This window comes from Oncorhynchus clarkii, chromosome 1, assembly GCF_045791955.1.
Source record: "Oncorhynchus clarkii lewisi isolate Uvic-CL-2024 chromosome 1, UVic_Ocla_1.0, whole genome shotgun sequence".
Classification (NCBI taxonomy): domain Eukaryota; kingdom Metazoa; phylum Chordata; class Actinopteri; order Salmoniformes; family Salmonidae; genus Oncorhynchus; species Oncorhynchus clarkii.
In genome coordinates this window covers 16,030,140-16,052,874 of record NC_092147.1, presented here as the reverse complement: position 1 = coordinate 16,052,874, position 22,735 = coordinate 16,030,140, and the positions used below count along the sequence as shown (strand labels likewise).

The window sequence follows — 22,735 nt, the reverse complement described above, 5'->3', positions numbered from 1 at the left end:
TCTTCAAGTAAAAGCCCATCAGAGACCATCCATTCCAGAACCAGACTGAGACCCAGATCCAAATCTTCAGAACAAGGCCCATTCAGTAGTGATCACTTTCTCTTTATTTTACCATAGTCCCATTGTCAAGGAATGTTCTCCTGTGGTCAGTTATCAGGCCCCACCAGACAGTTTTTTTTCTTTCATTGATCCTTTATTTAACTAGGCAAGTCAGTTAAGAACAAATTCTTATTTTCAATGACGGCCTAGGAACAGTGGGTTAACTGCCTTGTTCAGGGGCAGAGCGACAGAATTTTACCTTGTCAGCTCGGGGATTCGATCTTGCAACCTTTCGGTTACAAGTCCAATGCTCTCACCACCTGCCACCCCCAAAATCACTGGACAGAAGTCTGTGTGAGGTCTTTCACTTCGAGTCACTAACGTCTAATGCAAGCTCTGTTTTTAAATCAAGATTGGTTCCATTTCAAACCAGAGACTATAAAACTCATTGTGTTGAATGTATGCCTTTTTGTTGTCCTCTTCACATTCTCACTGCACTGCCCTTATCAATGTAAAGCTGACAGATTACAATAACAGCAATTGTGGCAGTAGCATCAAACAAATCTTATGTAGGTCTGTATTTTCAGTTCTTGAGAACTTGTTATTTTTACAGGGTGAAGCAGACACTATGGAACAAGAATCGGCACAACAGGCAAATTCTTGTTGTGAAGTCATGTAAGAGGTAAGATCAGATGAGTATAATATTGACCTGTTATGCTTGACTTGGTGTGGGTAGGTATGGAGGGAGGGTTGCTGCCTGATGGCCGCCTGTTGGGCCGATCTTGCAGATGAGTTATGTAGGCAAAATTGCTTCTGACTGTTCGGAGACTGGCAAGCACCTAAAGAGAAAGGTTGGAGGGTAGTGTTATGTTGCATTATAACCTTCAAATTGATTTCCAATGCTCAACATCAGGAATTCATCACACACACACACACACACACACACACACACACACACACACACACACACACACAGACACAGACACACACACACACACACACACACACGAGAGAGAGAAAAAGCATGAACATAGCACTAACCTGTGCAAATGGTGTCACAATCATGTCTTCTCCATGTCTGAAATGACAGAAGAAGAAAAAAACACTTGGTTAGATACGAAACCTTCAACCAACAGGTGAAGAACAGAATATCAGCATCTTAAAAGGTTAATATTAATATACAATACATATAATGGGGCTCTATGGTACTCAATGGGCATCTTAACTGCAACCTGAACACCCTCATGTCCTGCATCAGTTAACACATTGGACACAGAGAGAAAACAAGTGACATGCACACAACTGACTGTGGGAGAACCCTGGGAAAACAGACATTACCCTTTGGAACTGTGCTGTGGGGGAATCATCATGCACATAATGTGTTGTCTTGGGGTCAAGCCTTTCTGTGGTTAAGATAATAGGCCTCAGGCTATTCATGCAGCACACATACAGTAGCAGGCTCAACTCAGATGCAAGGACTGTGGGGTTTTTCTTTTTGGGATGGTTTGGGAGGGAAGGGGCTGAGGGGCGTGTATGTATGGGTGGGGTGGTGTTCAGCAGGAGGGTGTGGGGGGGTTAAGGGGTTGGTGAGTGGAGGAAGTGTCTGAAACCTGCAAGCGAAGTGGAACAGTCCTTAAAGGAGAAGTAAAAAAGAAAACATTTGTCACGCGCGTCTCTCACCGCGGCAGCCAACCGACTTCCCAGTGCTTCAAGCCCTCTTCCCTTTAAAGACATAGAGAGTCCAGTGACTAAACTAAACATGGGTAAAATAACCTCCAGAAACAAACATCAACAAATCAAGACTGTTAGACTTAATTCAATTGACTTTAAGGTTGAGTCTTTAGGGAAATATGTGGAATCATAGTTGAAGGGTTAGTTATGTCATTATAAATATGGAGAGAGTAAGTGAAGTATTGGTAAGTGAAATATCAGGGGTGGGGGAGAGCAACAAAGAGGCAAAGAGAGAGACAGCACAGAAACAGCAACATAGTGAGTGAGAAAGAGAGAGGGAGAGAATGAGAGAGAGAGAGAGAGAAGAGAGAGAGAGAGAGAGAGAGAGAGAGAGAGAGAGAGAGAGAGAGATGGGGAAAAAGAGAGCGAGGGGAAGAAGAAAATGACCTGGAGAAGGTGTTAGGAGGACGATCACACATCACATTGGTCCAATGCTACTTACAGCTCACTGGCCGTGGAGGAGTTGCGGGACATGGCTTTGGGCGAGAGGTCGAAATCTGAGTCGGAGCGATAGAGGAAGGACTCGCGGCGCTGGGTGTGGGGGTAGTTGGCCTGTAGGACCAGGCCAGAGATGGGGCTGACCTGGGGGTCCAGGGGACTGCGCCCCACCGACAGCCCATTCTCCACATCAAAGCTAAGGGGGAGAGAAGGGAGAGGCAGAAGGGTTGGATTCATGTTATGGGTGTCTTTCAGTTTGTTCAGCGGTGACATACTGGCATTGTCATCACAGAAAATAATGACAAGAGCCATCAACATCAAGGGAAGAGAAAGTAGAGAGAAGGCAAGATTCATATTAATAGGTGTCTGGAGCAGCGGAGCAGGAAGACAGGACGACATTGTCCATTCATTTATTGTGTACAGTATGATGTCAGAGTCATGGAAGTCTGACAAGATTTGTGAATCAGAAATCATCAGTTTTCATCATAAAAAAAACATTGACCAGTCACTGCCAGCATCATTGCTAATACACAGTATATTGAGTATAAAAAATGAGCTGACTTAGTGATCTGCCACCCCCAACACCCATTACTTTAACTCAAATCACACTAGCGTCAGCACTGACTTCACAACATACAGTACCAGTCAAAAGTTTGGACACACCTACTCATTCAAGGGTTTTTCTTTATTTTTACCATTTTCTACATTGGAGAATAATAGTGAAGACATTACAACTATAAAATAACACATATGGAATCATGTAGTAACCAAAAAAGTGTTACACAAATCAAAAATATTTTATATTTGAGATTTTAGTAGCCACCCTTTGCCTAGATGATAGCTTTGCACAAAAACCACATTTTTTGTTACTGCATGATTCCATATATGTTATTTCATAGTTTTGATGTCTTCACTATTATTCTACAATTTAGAAAATAGTAAAAATAAATAAAAACCCTTGAATGAGTAGGTGTGTCCAAACTTTTGACAGGTACTGTACGTCATCAATGCGTTCTTCATCTCCCTCTGTCAGGCATGCTTATGGCACCTATCCACCCCTGCAGCCAGACCCTGACCTAAAAATATCAGGGTGATCAATCCATAGCCATCCAATCTCATAATAATGCTGACTTGGGGAACCTGTTTCCAGAGGCACGTCAGGCCCAGGAGGCTGCCAAGAACGCTGCAAGGATTCCCGTGAGTGTCTTGGTGTGATGTGTAGTTTCTTTGCGTAACACAGAAAACGGCGAGTGTGAACAGCTAGAAAATACATTGAGGTCTGTTTGATGGATGAGTGCAATTCCACTTTCCTTTTCATATTTTAAGAATGTATTAAGACTAAGTTAGGAGATCAGAGGTGGAGAAAGGCAAGTGCGAGAAACAACGGGAAAGCTGGACGTGGGGATTGAACCCCAGTCTCTGGTGGGAAGTCGGATACACGACAGTATGTGTCAAGAACAGGGAGTGTTAATAATAATAAATACCATTTAGCAGACGATTTTATCCAAAGCGACTTATAGTCATCTATGCATACATTTTACATATCGGACTTTGCACCAGCAGTGACTTTACACATACAGCAGAAGTTCTAATAGTACATTACCCTCCACCTTTAGGATTACTAGTAATGTGACTGTATGTCTGATCTGTGTGTCTAACTCCAGAAGAGAGTTGGTCCAGGGCGATGCCACAGTAAATGAGCGACAGCTGCAAGGTCGGGCTGAGGTGGAGTTGGAGAGAGTGGTTCTAAGAATAGCCCTCTATCATTGATGGGGGACATGTGAGAGGGCTATACATAGCCCAAAATATACTCCATGCCCCCTGGCTGGAGTCTCATATAATTACATTAGGCTGAGGCCCTCACCCCATACGGTACATACCCTTTCACTTGACTTCAAGTTCAACTCAAATCAATGTTTATTGGTGGTGTACACAGTTTAGCAGCTGTTCAAACTAGAATGGTCCAAACACACCAAGACAGTCGTGAAGAGGGCACGACAAAGCCTATTCCCCCCCAGGAAACTAAAAAGATTTGGCATGGGTCCTGAGATCCTCAAAAGGTTCTATAGCTGCAACATCGAGAGCATCCTGACAGGTTGCATCACTGCCTGGTACGGCAATTGCTCGGCCTCCGACCGCAAGGCACTTCAGAGGGTAGTGCGTATGGCCCAGTACATCACTGGGGCAAAACTGCCTGCCATCCAGGACCTCTACACCAGGTGACAGACTGTTCTCTCTACTACCGCATGGCAAGCGGTACCGGAGTGCAAAGTCTAGGACAAAAAGGCTTCTCAACAGTTTTTACCCACAAGCCATAAGACTCCTGAACAGGTAACCAAATGGTTACCCAGACTATTTGCATTGTGCCCCCCCAACTCCTCTTTTACGCCACTGCTACTCTCTGTTTATCATATATGCATAGTCACTTTAACCATACATTCATGTGCATACTACCTCAATTGGCCCGACCAACCAGTGCTCCCGCACATTGGCTAACCGGGCTATCTGCATTTGATTTGATTTGATTTGATATAGCGGGTGTGGCAAAATGTTAATAGCTCCTAACAATGCAATAAACTGTCAAACAATTAAAATGTAAGAAAATAAATATAAAAAAATTGCACATATTCTCATGCTATTGACCAACACACGATTCTTTGCAAAGCACTGTGTAGTTTGTCAGAGTTACTTTCAGTTGAACTATTATTAGATGTCTCCGGGGCACCTGCAACAAGCACCTCTGGATGTGCATTTCACTCACAGACTCCTCTCACAAAAGCAGTCAGATATGGGACTGTGTGTATAGGGTGTTGTATGCATTATTTGTACTAAATACAGGACAATGATGCTCCGTATTTTGCGTAAATGAACATTTAAAACCAGCCTGCATCATACTAGGGAAGTGATTGACATCAGTGATCAGAAGCAATGACAGAATTAATTATTTAACCAATGTTTAATTTTTTTTTCTCCATTTTGGCTTGTGACTCCTGCATAGCCTACTGTACTGGAATTAGCTGTGCAGTGTGTATTTTTATCTGGATTTGGTAGTCCAGCAATAGCAGTAACTGATAAATTAATGTTAAGTAATCAATTCTCAATGAAGCCCCCTGATTCATGTGAGGACCGAAAAGGGAGAGAAAGAAAGATGGGTTGTTCCACAAAATGAGTGCCTTTCGTGTCCCTTTGATATTGTAAGTAGAAATTGTGCACCAATATTGACTTTTAAAACCCTGTTATATTTAATTAAGTGCCATTTAATATGGAGAATTCTACAAATCAGATTTTGTTAATGTGAATAAAGACTTGCTAAAGTGCCAAAATTGTGCATTTTGACATGTCCCTCCGTGCACCCTCTGGGACTTGTAGGAAGATTTTAACTCGCTTAACACCAAAATGTCTCCAGGTTTTTACCATCATTGTAAAGCCCTTGCTATTTTGATGCTTTCAAAAAGTAATTTCTTAAGATGATTTATTTCATGTGATTAATGATTCATTTCAAGCTCAACCCTGTTATGTGAACTCCTGTTTTAATACGGTGAAACTATTCCTTTTAAAATATATATTTAAAAAAAAAAAATTGAACATTTAATATTCAAATCATAGTGTAAAATCAGGTGCGCTGGTTCTACTCTTTTTGGGCATTTTCTGGTGTTTTGTTGGGAAAACTGAGCGGGTTGAGCAGAACACGCTGTTGTGGAAAATTCGATCCAAAGATTAAGGCATAGACTATTTAATTGTATAATAGAAATATTGTTAATTAAGCAGCTGCAGGGGAGATCTACCTCTGATTTCACAGGGAACAACTCCAAGAGTAAATGGTTACATGTCCCTTATATAGTGGGAGCTGATAATACAATCATACTGTTACACAACAGATATTTTATACAAGCAACAGTTCCGGAACACAATGGCCTTGTATTAGAGTGCAGACATACCAGGAGTCTATGAAAGGCATAACATCACAGTCCAACACAGAACATATTCCTTGAGAAATCGCAACAGCTCACCCCAAATTCTGCCACCACAACGTCAACCCAGTTAACAATAGATAGACAGGCTAGAAATGTTTTAACAATTTCATTTATTTTGTGAAGCCTGCATTCAATTTCCCCTCCTTGTTGCACACAACATGCTTTCATTCCCCCTGTCACAAGGGGATCTATGGCTGATTTAAGATGAAATCCTCAACCCTGTCACGGTCAACTTTATTTGGCACTTTTTTTATTCAACCTCTTGAGAAGGGAGAATATGTTTTTATGAAGTTGAACATGTGCTCTTTATGATAGAATGTTGAAATCAAAACATTTTGGGGGACTAAGTTACATATCTCACAAGACACCGAATTGGTGGAACGACCCTGAGAGATAGAAAGATAGGTTTGCATTTGGAAGGCTCAATGCAGCGCTTTAACAAGCTCCACCTGATTGGTGGGGAAAGCTCCAGGGGGAGGGGCAGCCGTATAAAGTGTCAGTGTCAGGGCTTGCCTTATTACCCCACTTCTCCTCCCCTCATCCATATTGTTCCACCTCTCCTTACTGCCTCGCCTCCCTCCCTTATGACCCCACCTTTCCTTACTGCCTCTCCTACCTCCCTTATGACCCCACCTCCCCTACCTCCCTTATTCTCACACCTTCCATCATTTTCAATGATGCGTCCCCACTGAACGATTTGGGCCGCCTCTGATGGTGGGATGGCATCAATCACGAGGACAATGGAGTCAGCAGCTATAAATAGCTCTATCCAGTAAATAGGTGGGTGCTGCTGGTGCAAAGGACATCACACTGCTTGCTTAGCGAGTACCACTTCCTCCTGATTCAGCTCACACCGAGGCTCGAACCCAGGACCCTCTGCCTTGCTTGAACATGTGACCGCCCTACTGAAGTGTCTTACCATTCGGCGCCATTAAGCTGCGTATGTGGCCACACTTCAGGCTGAGGAGTAAGTTTCACAAATCCCCATGTGCTACATTGGCCTGAGTAGACCGCAAGATGGAGAGAAGAGAGAACCCCCCCCCACCCCACCCCACCACACTGCCAAGATGGTTTCTTACCATTAATACTGTAAATATTCATGCAGGTCAGGCTGCTGTTTGACAACATCGAACAGCATTTAGTTGTACTCTTTTGGCGAGAAAAATAAAATATTAAAAAGTTAAAAAGCTCAATTGTGATAAAATACTCACGGTGCCCTATAGATGTACTGTAAAAGACTGCACAGACACAACATGCAGTATGGGAAACCAGACGACTAATGTCATGCCACTGCAGTCTCATCACCTAGGTATGTCTGTGGGAAATACTGTTTTTTAACTGATAAACATGCCTCTCACTCATCATTGGAAAAGAAAACAGAAATAACCCCGAAAACAGCTCACAAGTGAAACAAAAGTCACCTATTAAAACTGAAACGCACGTCATTCAAATGACATGTTAATGTTTGAGTAAATTACCAGAGCCTGAAGCTTGGGGAGGTCAGAGTGTACTAATGGACTGTGGCTAAACTCCTTTCTAGCTGCAGACAGCTTCTCGTCTCTGGAATCTCGCAACAACGTTCCCACTTCCATAAACAATACAGTGTGGTGGACAAAGTTGCATATTTTTCCAAGAAAACAGGCTGAAAATAAACCGGGACTAAGCTCAAGAAATGACACCAGGAAATACCTGGGTTTATCAGACTGAGTGGGGGAAGACAAGTGTACATATCAGTGGTATTCATATGGTTAGTTACTTCTACTGGAAACGGAATGGGCTTCCGAGTGTCCGGTAGCGCAATCTATTGGGGACAGAAATAACAGATCACTGTGCCAGTCAGTGTATGTTCCCCATCACACCAGTGTCTCTATACAAAGAGCACAGAGCAATGTGACCACTGTTTAAAATACAGTTGAAGTCGGAAGTTTACATACACCTTAGCCAAATACATTTCAACTCAGTTTTAAGAATGTGAAATGTCAGAATAGTAGTAGAGAGAATGATTTATTTCAGCTTTTATTTATTTCATCACATTCCCAGTGGGTCAGAAGTTTACATACACTCAATTAATATTTGGTAGCATTGCCTTTAAATTGTTTAACTTGGGTCAAACGTTTCGGGTAGCCTTGCACAAGCGTCCCACAATAAGTTGGGTGAATTTTGGCCCATTCCTCCTGACAGGGCTGGTGTAACGGAGTCAGGATTGTAGGCCTCCTTGCTCGCACACGCTTTTTCAGTTCTGCCCACAGAGGATTGAGGTCAGGGCTTTGTGATGGCCACTCCAAAACCTTGACTTTGTTGTCCTTAAGTCATTTTGCCACAACTTTGGAAGTATGCTCGGGGTCATTGCCCATTCGGAAGACCCATTTGCGACCAAGCTTCAACTTCCTGACTGACGTCTTGAGATGTTGCTTCAATACATCCACATAATTTTCCAGCCTTATGATGCCATCTATTTTGTGAAGTGCACCAGTCCCTCCTGCAGCAAAGCACCCCCATAACATGATTCTGCCACCCCCATGCTTCACGGTTGGGATGGTGTTCTTCGGCTTGCAAGCCTCCCCCTTTTTCCTCCAAACATAAAGATGGTCATTATGGCCAAACAGTTATATTTTTGTTTCATCAGACCAGAGGACATTTCTCCAAAAAGTACGATCTTTGTCCCCATGTGCGGTTGCAAACCGTAGTCTGGCTTTTTTATGCCGGTTTTGGAGCAGTGGCTTCTTCCTTGCTGAGCGGCCATTCAGGCTATGTCGATATAGGACTCGTTCTACTGTGGATATAGCTACTTTGTACCTGTTTCCTCCAGCATCTTCACAAGGTCCTTTGCTGTTGTTCTAGGATTGATTTGCACTTTTTGCACCAAAGTACGTTCATATCTAAGAGACAGAACACATCTCCTTATAGAGCGGTATGACGGCTGCATGGTCCCATGGAGTTTATACTTGCGTACTATTGTTTGTACAGATGAATGTGTTACCTTCAGGCGTTTGGAAATTTCTCCCAAGGATGAACCAGACTTGTGGAGGTCTACACATTTTTTGGGGCTGATTTCTTATGATTTTCCCATGATGTCAAGCAAAGAGGCACTGAGTTGGAAGGTAGGCCTTGAAATACATTCACAGGTACACCTCCAATTGACTCAAATTATGTCAATTAGCCTATCAGAAGCTTCTAAAGCCATGACGTACTTTTCTGGAATTTTCCAAGCTGTTTAAAGGCACAGTCAACTTAGTGTATGTAAACTTCTGACCCACTGGAATTGTGATACAGTGAATTATAAGTGAAATCTGTCCGTAAACAACTGTTGGAAAAATTACTTTTGTCATGCACAAAGTAGATGTCCTAACCGACTTACCAAAACTATAGTTTATTAATTAACAAGACATTTGTGGAGTGGTTGAAAAACGAGTTTTAATGACTCCAACCTAAGTGTATGTAAACTTCCGACTTCAACGGTATATCTGGAATTCCAGCCAAACAGGTGATACAAGTTTGTACCTCTATTTCAGATGTTAAACAGTTGTTTCCCTCTTACAGCATGGATAATATGTATCATGTAATTGACATATATATATTAAACCAATCGTGCCTTTCTGCTGAATAAACCTTGTTAATCATCTCTTATTACAGTATGTTGGGTGTTCTAAGAAGTTCGATGAGATGTTCTGTGTATGTATCACAAAGGTCACAGGCAGGTCATGAGGTAGACAAATGCCTCATAACTGGTGGTGGTGACCTTGGTATTGTCATTTTTCTCAGGCTCTGACGTTAGTCGGTTTCTTCTCTCCCTTCACTTCTAGTCTGAGATACAGTCAGAACTCATGGGAGACAGGACTCTCTGTATATCACACTAGCCATCTGGGGAGACCACCGGCACACACACAGGCAGGCGATCACACACACACACACACACACACACACACACACACACACACACACACACACACACAGTGCCTACTAATTACTAAAAGACTATCCTATACTGAACAGGATCTGTGTCATTGATACGTCATCTGGTCTCCGCAAACACAGAAGACAATCCTCCGCGTTTCCTTTCCTCTACAGAGTAAATTCAAATAAGCCTTCAGGTCGATGTCATTCAGATAAAGAATAGACATTAACATCTAAAGCTAATAAAAAGCAGTCAGGAACAATGTTCCTTCTAAGCTGCGGGTGGGCGCCAAGCTCCCCCGAGACTGCCGCGCAGCAGAAGACTATCAGTCGGTGCAGAGAAGCATGAGATTGAACGTCACTCAACTTTCTAAAGTGTTCCCCCTTAGTTAATACTATCAACGTTTCCCTTTACTGTAGAAATTGTGATCGAATCAATGCAACATTAGTCACTTTCAACGCAACATACCGAAACAAAAATAACTATGTAAGTCTTATTAGTATGCAAAATTAACTATGCAAGAGATGAAGGTATAGGTAGAATGCATCGGAGTATGATTATTTTGCATTGAGAGAGAAGACTCAGGCTCTACACAGACTGGCGTGCCATAACCAACTGGAGCTGCAGTAGGCCTATATGCAAATAGACCATTGTCATATGGATCTGTGCCATTCACTTTGTACTGGACTATGGTTACAGCATGAGTGGTGGTGAGTAGATGCGCTTGCTTTGAGATCAAAGTGAGAGCTACATGTAGTGACTTGTGCTCATATGTAATAATGTCAAGCCCTGCATGTTTTTTTCCATGTAGGCTGAATGACAGAACAGGTATTTCCATGCTACAATGTTATGGGATTCATTTTCTTCAAAGTTTTTGATGGTAGGCCACTGGTAGGCCTACATTATGATCAGATAGCCACAGTAGCTTACTTGGCACAAGTTAAAGCGGGTACATCCTCAGTGTTCATAGTAAATGCACGCCAGAAGTTGCACAGAATTTTCACAATGTTCAAATTTGCGCTCACCAGACCTGAAATGTAGAAAGAATTATAGGAACATTGTTCAGGACCCATGTGCAGATGACTAGATGAAACTTGTCAGTCAGTATGGATCCAATCTCAGCCACTGAAAATGTGGGTTTGGTGACCCCCTTCGTTCCTGCCCAGTCCGGAGCGAGGTCTGTCTCCTGCGATTGACACCAGCTGGGCAGCGCTTCGGTGTTCATGGGAACCCCAGAGATCTGAAGGGACCTTTACTTTTGTTCCGTGCCAGAGACAGATGTCATTGCCAACAGAGTGGGCTTCCAGAGGATGACACAGCGCCTGGAGTCAAAAGTCATATCTCCCCCCTCCTGTTTTTTTTCAGCATGGCGTGAGAACCAGCTCCAGGGGCCTCACCGACCTATGACAATCAAAGTGTGTGTGTGTGTGTGTGTGTGTTTTTCTCTGCGATGTTCCCGGGGGCCTGGAAGCAGAGAAAGTTGGAAAACAGAGGATTGGACCTTTTTTGGTGTGTGTGTGTTCCTGGTGATGCGTAAACTGTATTGGTTGGAAAGGGTCACCTGGTTTGGGAAGGGGATGTTAGTTTTGTACCCCCCACACCATTGTGCTTGACCTGACACCCGTAGCAGAAGCTAGTTAAGGACCATGTCACCTCCACCTTACCCTACACCCTACACCCACTACAATATGCATACCGCCCCAACAGATCCACGGATGACACAATCACCGTTGCACTGCACACTGCCCTATCCCACCGAGACAAGAGAAATACCTATGGAAGAATCCTGTTCATTGACTACAGCTCAGCCTTCAACTCCAAGCTCATCCTAAACTCAGGGGCCTGGGTTTGAACCCCCCCTGTTCAACTGGGTCCTACACTTCCTGATGGGCCGACCCCAAGTGGTGAAGGTTAACAACAGCACCTCCGCCTCGCTGATCCTCAACACATGGGCCCCACACATATCTCCCTTAATCATCAAGTTTTCTGACGAGTCAACAATGGTAGGCCTGATGACCAATAATGACGAGACATCCTACAAGGAGGAGGTGAGAGCCCTGGCGGAGGGGTGCCAAGAAAATAATCTCTCTCAACATCAATAAAATGAAGGAGCGGACTACAGGAGACATCAGTAAGAGCACACCCCCATCCACAGATAGGGCCACAGTGGAGGGTTAAAAGCATCAAGTTCCTCGGAGTGCACATCAATGATAACCTGAAATGGTCCCGTCACACAGACAGCATGGTGAAGAATGCGCAGCAGCGTTCCTTCAACCTCAGGAGAAATTAGTCTTGGCCTCCAAGACCCTTACGAACTGCTACAGATGCATCATGGAGAGCATCCTGTCGGGCTGTTACGTTATTGAATAGTACCCTCAAAATACCATTCTGAACGTCAACAGTGAAGAGGCGACTCAGGGATGCTGGCCTTCTAGGCAGAGTTGCAAAGAAAAAGCCTTATCTCAGACTGGCCAATAAAAATAAAAGATTAAGATGGGCAAAATAACAGACACTGGACAGAGGAACTCTGCCTAGAAGGCCAGCATCCTGGAGTCGCCTGTTCACTGTTGATGTTAGAACTGGTGTTTTGCAGGTACTATTTAATGAAACTGCCAGTTGAGGACTTGTGAGGCGTCTTTCTCAAACTCTAATGTACTTGTCCTCTTGCTCAGTTGTGCACCGGGGCCTCCCACTCTTTCTATTCTGGTTAGAGCCAGTTTGCGCTGTTCTGTGAAGGGAGTAGTATACAGCGTTGTACGAGATCTTCAGTTTCTTGGCAATTTCTTGCATGGAATAGCCTTCATTTCTCAGAACAAGAATAGACTGCCGAGTTTCTGAAGAAAGTTATTTGTTTCTGGCCATTTTGAGCCTGTAATCGAACCCACAAATGCTGATGCTCCAGATACTCAACTAGTCTAAAGAAGGCCAGTTTTATTGCTTCTTTAAATCAACAGTTGTCAGCTGTGCTAACATAATTGCAAAAGGGTTTTCTAATGATCAATTAGCCTTTTAAAATGATAAACTTGGATTAGCTAACACAACATGCCATTGGAACACAGGAGTGATGGTTGCTGATTATGGGCCTCTGTATGCCTATGTAGATATTCCATTAAAATCTAAAGAAAAATCAGCCGTTTCCAGCTACAATAGTCATTTACAACATTAACAAGGTCTACACTGTATTTCTAATCAATTTGATGTCATTTTAAAATTGAAAATTTGCTTTTCTTTCAAAAACAATTTGGAAAGTATTCAGGCCCCTTGACTTTTTCAAAATGTTTATACGTTACAGACATTTTAAAATGTATTAAATTGTTTTTTTCCTCTCATAAAGCTACACACAATACCCCATAAGCGCAAAACAAAAACAGGTTCAGACAATTTTGCTAATAAAAAAAAGGGGTCTGAATACTTTACGAATGCACTGTGTATATATATATATATATGCACATCATTAAATATATATATTTAATTATGTGCATATTGTTTTGTATTGTATGGTATTATTACTGCACTGTTTGAGCTAAAAAAACATAAGCATTTCGCTGCACCTGTGATAACATCTGTAAATCTGTGTACGGGACCAATAAACTTGGATTTGATTTGATGCACCACCAAAAACATGAAACAAGAATGTCTTTGAAACTGCAGATCTAAACACAGCTTACTCATGAAGACAAAGCATCAGAGCTAACAGACTATTCCTTGGAGGTCCCACGTACCAGTCTAGAGTAAAGTATTACAACACTTACCATCAAACCTGGGTCAAACACAATGTCAAACACTCAATGTATTCACTTCATTTAGGTTGAGCTTTGCACTTTGAGACTCTTTGTTTGGTTCCATTGTACCATAGCTGGCTTTATACAGTCAGATGTAGATCGAGAAAACATATTATTCTTCATCCAGTAAATTCCTTTTCAAAATGGCTGACCAACATCAGTGTACTATAATTACCTTTGGTTTGAAAGCAATGGGATATGATGTAGATTTCACAGCTTGTTAAAGAGAAGGAGATTGCTCGAGTGCATAGATACATAGATACCCCAGCTAATCCAGTTGTGCTATTTTCTTTTGTCTATTCAATTCAGTCCAATTCAACCCTACTGTATGAACAGATATGGTCCAGCCTTCTAGTCCGTACAGGCTTTCTTCAGGCTGCCAAGAGAATAGGTGATCTTAGTTATTTCAGGGTTGTGACAACACATTGAGAACTTTTCAACACAAATGCCATGGTTAACATTTGCTGTCCTTTGTAAATTAGATTACATAGAGCTCTTTATACTGTATGCTCTTGAACCAAGTCTAGCCAAAGTTGTTTTAGATAGAAACTGTCAGTAGCCTCTCATCTGGGCTAGCTTCTGGTGCATTATCTGTGTCATTCTGGATACTGGTATTGGTTCCAAACATGTTATACAAAATTAAATCCCACAACATAATACATTCACTGTGTATAAATTCTTACAGGGTGACCAAAAGGGGAAAATGTTCCGTGTACAACAACATATGATACAGCCGTGGGTATATGTTTTCTAAATATAGCCCTTGAGGAGAAGTCATTGCATAAGAAGAAACAGTCAACAGAACCAAGTCTGTTGATTATTTCTCTCTGAGCCCTGGCCTAATGGTGGGGAGCGACTCTCCAAACACCACAGCTTGACTCGCTGTCAACAGGGTTAGAGAGACACACATTTACTGGACATAATACAGAGAGCTTACCACATGTAGTTCTGAAGTTCATGAGATATACATGTTCGTGTGTGTATGACACACGCATATGCATGCACGGTACACACAAACAAACAAATGTCGCTGATACCAGAAAAATATTACCACGGGACTTTTTAACTGGCTTGACCAAATCGATTAAGAATAATATGTGAAGCAAATATAAATCTTATAACCATTGTAATCCAGATAAGCAGTTTAAAATAATGTGAGCCTTTGACGTTTAGCTGCTTAAAAAAATTGTATGTTTAGCTCGTAAGTTGGTTAGGGCACAGCTGAACCAAAAATGTATGTACCCCTTGACCCAATAAGATAATAAAACCCATATTATAGCACATTAATCATAAATAAACTTCTTTAAGACGTCAGTAGAAGGTTCACTTTTGGAAAGATCTACAAAGCAAGGCTAAAAGATAGTGGACAAAGGCAAATTAGACCTGTCAACTGACTATTTTGTTCCGTGTTCTGGCTGAACAGTTACGGGAAAACTAAGCCTCTGCTCTGTACCAGCAAATAAGAATCAGAGGTCAAAAATGTAATCTATGAAAACCGCTTAAAAAATAAACAGGATGTTTACATGAAGAGTGCCAGTGTAGGGGGAACAGACAACTGGGAGAGGAAGATAAGCTACTGTGGTGGAGCCAGTAGTGGGCCCTGTTCAGGCCTGTCAATAGAGACGGCTACAACCCAACGGCTGTATACTTCAATCATCTTACACTGGCTAACGGTCTAGTGTGGAACCTGCCTCTCGTGGCCTTACTTTCACCCCCTCCAAGTGGAAATAATTCCCCTGAAAAAGGGCCTGTTGACAGCGGAAGCGAACAAGTACAGGCTCTTTAAAGAAGTGCATTTTAACTAACCAGAAAGAGGGTGTACTTGATTTTCATGCTATTCCGAGAATAATCATTCCATCTGAGGAAGTATGTTGATCACCGATCAGTAGCACCCATCTGCTTTTGTTTGCTGTAACACTGACACAAACATCACACACTGGCACATTGCCAAGCTGCAACTCATGACTACTTACTACGATACCATCAGCTCTGCCACGACCTAGGGAGGAGACAAAAAGCCATAAAACTGAATGAAGTGTCATGAAAAATGTGGTATTCCAGAACATGCATTTTCCCAACAGAAAAGGGAAAATCCCACTGCTGCTACAGTACCTCACAGTCCAACCAAATCAAATCAAGAATAAACAGGATCTACGAGAGATAGTCAGCCATTCTTGGAGGAGAAGGGAACTTTTGTTTTTTTAACACCCAAATCTCTCTTTTTGATGTAAATGGGTTCTTATAAACTGGGTGGTTTGAGCTCTGAATGCTGATTGGCTGACAGACGTGGTATATCAGACCGTATACCACGGGGATGACAAAACATTTATTTTTACAGCTCTAATTACGTTGGTAATCAGTTTATAATAGCAATCAGGCACCTCAGGGGTTTGTGATATATGGCCAATATACTGCGTTGCGTCGTGCATAAGAACACCCGTTAGCTGTTGTATATTGGCCATATACACCACACACCTCTGGCCTAATTGCTTAATTATAGAAGGATCCAGACACTTTTTTTTGTGATTTCAGTAGATTTTGATTAACGTACCCACAACCAGCGATTAATTTCCTCATCCTCGTTGTGTAGTATGAGGCTCTGAAAAAACATGAACAAAGGTTCCAAAAACACCCAAATATGTCCTTTCAGAAATGGAAAGCTCTCAGTATAATGATGCAGGTCTTCAGATGTTGTACACATGAAACTTTATCCGCAACGTTATATTCCATTTTGTTGCAACTCAAGTGGTATCTCTACATCCAGTCAACAGGTAACTGCCAAAATAAAGGAACACTTGACTAAAAGAGGGACAAAAAATATATTGAAAGCAGGTGCTTCCACCCAGGAAGTTCGAGACACTTGTAGAATCTACACTAAGGTGCATTGAAGCTGTTCTGGTGGCTCATGGTGGCCCAACCCCCTATTAAGACAATTTATGTTGGTGTTTCCTTTTTATGGCAGTTACCTGTAACAGCATGCTACACAGAGAATGGAACAGCTGGATAGGGGAAACTGGTGAATTCGACAAAATGGAATTTAACATTGCGGATAAAGTTTGGAATGACACAATTTAATATGGACAACATCTAAAGACCTGCATCACTTTACTGAGAGTGTTTGCATTTGTAAAAAAATATAATAACAATAAATCCGAGCCCCTGCACCGTACAACAAGGATGAGGAAATTAATCATGGTTGCGATAAGTTTCTCAAAAACAAGTGAAATTGCTAAAAGTGTCTGGACCATTCTATAACATGTCATTTACATCAAAAATAGAGATTTGGTTGTAAAAAGTCAAACTTCTCTTTTAACCAATTATATGTGGATTTTGTTGTGCGCTTGGGGTTATTGGCTTGCTGGAAGATCCACTTGTGGCCAAGTTTCAGCTTCCTGGCAGAGGCAACCAAATTTTTGGCAAAAATATCCTGGTAGTGGGTAAAATGTATGATGTCGTTGACCGTTCTCATTTAGACGCCAAACCCACCACTGGTGTGCGTGGCCAAAGATATTTATTTTCATGACCAAAGCACCGGTTCCAATCCAAGTGCCAATGCCGTTTAGCAAACTCAAGGCATTTACATTTGTTGGATGACATGAAAATAAGCTCTTTGACCAGGAACACCAGTGGTGGGTTTGGCGTCCAAATTAATTAAATTGTTGCCAGTAATACAGTTAGTCATTACCCCTCTTGATAACACGAAAACACTTAACCAGCTCCGGTGGGGCGAGTTAACTGTTCAGAGCTAAATGTTTTTTCATTTGAGTCTGAAAATAGCTAGCAAGCTAGCCAACATTAGCCAGTTAGCGTGGGTGCTTGACTGTCATTGTGAGGTCAGAACACTCAGATCAACCCTACTCGTCGACCAGAACGTCCAGTGTGCGCTCTGAACTCTGAGAGCGAAAGAAACGGTTTGAATTTCAAAACAAAGAACCTGACAACGCTCTGAAATGCCCAGAAAGCGAACAAGCCAGAGTTACACTCAGATACAGTGGGGAGAACAAGTATTTGATACACTGCCGATTTTGCAGGTTTCCTACTTACAAAGCCTGTCTGTAATTTTTATCATAGGTACACTTCAACTGTGAGAGACGGAATCTAAAACAAAAATCCAGAAATCACATTGTATGATTTTTAAGTAATGTCATGCAATAAAATGCAAATGAATAAGTATTTGATCACCTATCAACCAGTAAGAATTTCAGCTCTCACAGACCTGTTAATTTTTCTTTAAGAAGCCCTCCTGTTCTCCACTCATTACCTGTATTAACTGCACCTGTTTGAGCTTGTTACCTGTATAAAATACACCTGTCCACACACTCAATCAAACAGTCTCCAACCTCTCCACAATGGCCAAGACCAGAGAGCTGTGTAAGGACATCAGGGGTAAAATTGTAGACCTGCACAAGGCTGGGATGGGCTACAGGACAATAGGCAAGCAGATTGGTGAGAAGGCAACCACTATTGGCGCAATTATTAGAAAATGGAAGAAGTTCAAGATGACGGTCAATCACCCTCGGTCTGGGGCTCCATGCAAGATCTTACCTCGTGGGGCATCAATGATCATGAGGAAGGTGAGGGATCAGCCCAGAACTACATGGCAGGACCTGGTCAATGACCTGAAGAGAGCTGGGACCACAGTCTCAAAGAAAACCATTAGTAACTGTTACGAATCCCTTTTGGCCCGACAGTCTAGGGGGATGGTAGTGAGACCCGTAACATAACTCATGTAAATTATAATTGTGACAAAGTACGTGTGAACGAAATAACCACGACAACCGAAATAATACCGTCAAACTCAGGGTTTATTTATAAACACACGGTAATGGGGGGAGCAGGAAAAGGGGCTGAGCTGGACCCAAGGAAAGAAACAATAAGTATTCAAAACACCCCTAAGCTAGACTAGCCTATTTCAACAACAGCTAACTAACTAACCAAAATACAGTGGGTGGTCCGCCCAGTTCTAACTAGTGTATTTAACAAAGTTCACCTACGGGTAGTGTATGCCCATGGGCGACTTGTCTTGGTTTCCCCCTTTTCCCACCAGCAACAAACAAACACCATAACCAAAACAATACTCACAGGTGATGACAAAGTGCTATGGAGGTGCTCAAACAAAAGAAGAGGTTAAGACGCAAAGAGAGAGATCTACATACATGGCATTTACAAAGAGATTGAGCTACTGAAATCTATAAAGAATAGAGATCTACCAACATGGCATTACAAAGAGATTGAGCTCTCCTGAAATCTACAAAGAACAGAGATCTACCAACATGGCATTACAAAGAGATTGAGCTACTGAAATCTATAAAGAATAGAGATCTACCAACATGGCATTACAAAGAGATTGAGCTCTAGAACAAACAAATGATGGGGTTTTTAAACCATGGGGAAGGAACTGTGATAGGGTAGGAAACAGGAGGAGGTGTGTCTTCTGATTGATGGGTTGATTGTTGACTGATTGGGGAGTGATGATTTTCACCTGTGAGGGGAGACGGAGAGAAAAGAAACACACAGGATACACACACACACACAGGATAATGGTATCCGTAACAGTAACACACTATGCCGTCATGGATTAAAATCCTGCAGCGCACGCAAGGTCCCCCTGCTCAAGCCAGCACATGTCCAGGCCCGTCTGAAGTCTGCCAATGACTATCTAGATGATCCAGAGGAGGAATGGGAGAAGGCCATGTGGTCTGAATAGAGCTTTTTGGTCTAAACTACACTTGCCGTGTTTGGAGGAAGAAGAAGGATGAGTACAACCCCAAGAACACCATCCCAACCGTGAAGCATGGAGGTGGAAACATCATTCTTTGGGGATGCTTTTCTGCAAAGGGGACAGGACGACTGCACCGTATTGAGGGGAGGATGGATGGGGCCATGTATCGCAAGATCCTTCCCTCAGTAAGAGCATTGAAGATGGGTCGTGGCTGGGTCTTTCAGCATGACAACGACCCGAAACACACAGCCAGGGCAACTAAGGAGTGGCTCCGTAAGAAGCATCTCAAGGTCCTGGAGTGGCCTAGCCAGTCTCCAGACCTGAACCCAATAGACAATCTTTGGAGGGAGCTGAAAGTCCGTATTGCCCAGCGACAGCCCCGAAACCCGAAGGATCTGGAGAAGGTCTGTATGGAGGAGTGGGCCAAAATCCCTGCTGCAGTGTGTGCAAACCTGGTCAAGAACTACAGGAAACGTATGAATTCTGTAATTGCAAACAAAGGTTTCTGTACCAAATATTAAGTTCTGCTTTTCGGATGTATCAAATACTTATGTCATGCAATAAAATGCTAATTAATTACTTAAAAATAATACAATGTGATTTTCTGGATGATTTTCTGGATTTTTGTTTTAGATTCCGTCTCTCACAGTTGAAGTGTACCTATGATAAAATTACAGACCTCTACATGCTTTGTAAGTAGGACAACCTGCAAAGTCAGTGTATCAAATACTTGTTCTCCCCACTGTACAAACAACACACTTCGGGTAGAACGAGTTGACGATGTAATAAGACTATAATGTTAAGGTTTTATTCTATTCAATACCTTTTCCAAGTGGAAATAGGATATTCCAATTTTCTGATTTGACTGGTGTTGATGTGAATGGGTTTCAGCTATAGGAACAGGACTTTGGTGACTAACATCAGTAGGTTGGACTCATCCTATTGATTATGCTGGGTACGGGACGTTGGGAACTGATTAGCACTAACATGGAAACTCTTAATTTAATGACTCACCATGCAAGGATGAGGTGATTGTCATTAATTTGAATGGTTAAGGGCTGATACATGGATTACAGCACTCAGGTCATAAACTAATGCAGCCCTGTCAGAAACCTGCAGCCCTTTTCCCATCAGTTACATTGATGAGTAGACCCCCTTAACCCTGTACTCAGAATAGACACACACACACACACACTCCCTGTGTCCTGACAGCTGAGTGATTAGGGCCCCAGAGGGCCATGTCTTTTTTTGGCCCTTGACATCGACCCCTGAATCCAACCCACGTATACCATCCATTGAACAACCACAATTAGGTAGGCAGGGCTCGCCGTGGAACAAACAAGCTCAGTGGAGCAGGGGTGCTACTCTCCTCTAACAAGGCTCATATGGCTTTAATAGGTGCCTTTCAATTAATAAGTGATGGAGCCCTGGTGTGAGGCAGGTTCCTCTACTTCCTCCTCACATCAAGACTTTGCAGCCAATAAGAGGAGGACTGAGGCCTGATGACGTCCTCGTCACATGTGCCTGGTGTCTCTTAGGAAGGAAACATAAAAGTGTCTGTCCCTTTTCTGTGACAATGTTTGTTTGATGAGACTGATAAAGGCTGCATGTTTCGATATCTTTGGGGATGATGGGTAGAGAGAGATGACTGGGTTGCAGTAGCTAGTGTGTGTTGTATTCTCATATGCACACACACACAAACTTTCTCACATTTGCACTGTCATCGACCACAGAGGCAGAGGTGCCTGAGCACGGCTGTGTGTTGACGTCACCAGTGAGTCGTTGCAGATCAACTAGCACAGAGTGGCTTAATGGACATCAGATAAGACCACTTCACAGGCTTTAACTCCATCAGCATGGGGCTTTGTTTGCTACCCAATTAACACAATTTTTGTTATTTTATGCAAAAAGGAACTGGGGGTCCCTATTCTATCAAAACCAGGTAGCAGGTTGCTGGGATGAGTCACAACAGAATAATGATTTTAGAGGAGAACAAAAGAAAACTCGATATCTTATTAGAATGTTTTTTTATTTTTATATAAACGAACGTATTAGTTTGAACGGAGTAGAGTCCTCAGTCAAGAAGATAAAGGGTATTGAAATAACGCCATTGAAATAATGAATCCAAGTCTTTAATATACAGTCTCTCCAAAACTAATTTATACATGTTTTTACCTTCCGGTCTATGCCTTCTTTGTTTGGGGGTTGTACAAAATGTCTGTTTATACAGCATATTCTGCCTCTACTTTAAAAAACCCTCTAACAGATGTAACACAACCAACAAGAAATACAAGATCAAACTGCCCTTTTAGATTCTAAGGGGGCAGGGCTCTGTGCAACATCTCCAAATATGGTGAAATTGGTACGGGCCCAGGAGCAAATTGGGCAAGCTACTGTAGAACCACACAGGGTCATAGGTCAAACTCATATTATTGTCTGTCTGATAGCTTTCTAGGAGAGGCGGTTTCACCGGGTCACATATACTCTCTGTGACTCAGACTGCCATTGGAATAAGCTGCTGCACGTACATGGGACATTTCACAAGAGCCTAGTCACAAACGCACGTGGACTTGAGACTGACAACACCTCACTTCTAATTTCAGTTACCTATGCCAGCCTGCTAATAATATCCAGAGTTGTTTATGCTTATCATATCCTATGGTTTTCAGTCCATCATTTGGTCATCCACGTCATTGAGGTCTAGCAGGAAGCAACACATTATGAAAAGGTAGTCAAATGGTTTTCATCTGAATCACATGTGAGCTCTGAGCTGCCTGGTCATTATGGGATGCATTTAATAATCACCACACTCATCACACCGGGTTAAATCTACTAAATAACTCGGTATTGTTCAGTCTAACCAAAACATAATCATACAGTCATGCAATATTCTTATACTTTATAGCACTGTCAGCAATAAAACAAGTATTATTAAATACTTGTACTATACTAATGTATGAGATAACTAATATGATCAAGAGATATAGATGGAGAAGGTCCAGGGTGGAGCTAGACACGAGACAAGACGACAAAAGACGAGACAAGACAAAATGAAACGAGACGAGGGACACTTGAAAGAGACTGAACCCAACAAGAGGAAAGGGGGCGGTCCTCTCACACTGACTGACATTCTCGCCACCAGACAAAAAACCTC

General features: G+C 42.3%; 1 protein-coding gene across 4 annotated transcripts in view; it reads right to left on the bottom strand.

Moving 5' to 3' along the window:
* The window catches only part of LOC139375295 (3',5'-cyclic-AMP phosphodiesterase 4C-like), a 55,983-nt gene that overhangs the window by 23,275 nt on the left and 9,973 nt on the right, over positions 1-22,735 (bottom strand). For 2 of the 4 annotated variants that reach the window (XM_071117148.1, XM_071116978.1), the window contains exons 2-5: positions 2,213-2,404; positions 1,720-1,761; positions 1,081-1,117; positions 749-878 (exon numbers count right to left, since the gene is read on the bottom strand). In XM_071117148.1, the coding sequence (XP_070973249.1) occupies positions 749-878; positions 1,081-1,117; positions 1,720-1,761; positions 2,213-2,404 (401 nt within the window). Of the gene's footprint in view, positions 1-748; positions 879-1,080; positions 1,118-1,719; positions 1,762-2,212; positions 2,405-13,829; positions 14,238-22,735 lie in introns of those variants that run through there. The other 2 variants (XM_071117231.1, XM_071117066.1) reach the window with 2 other exon arrangements.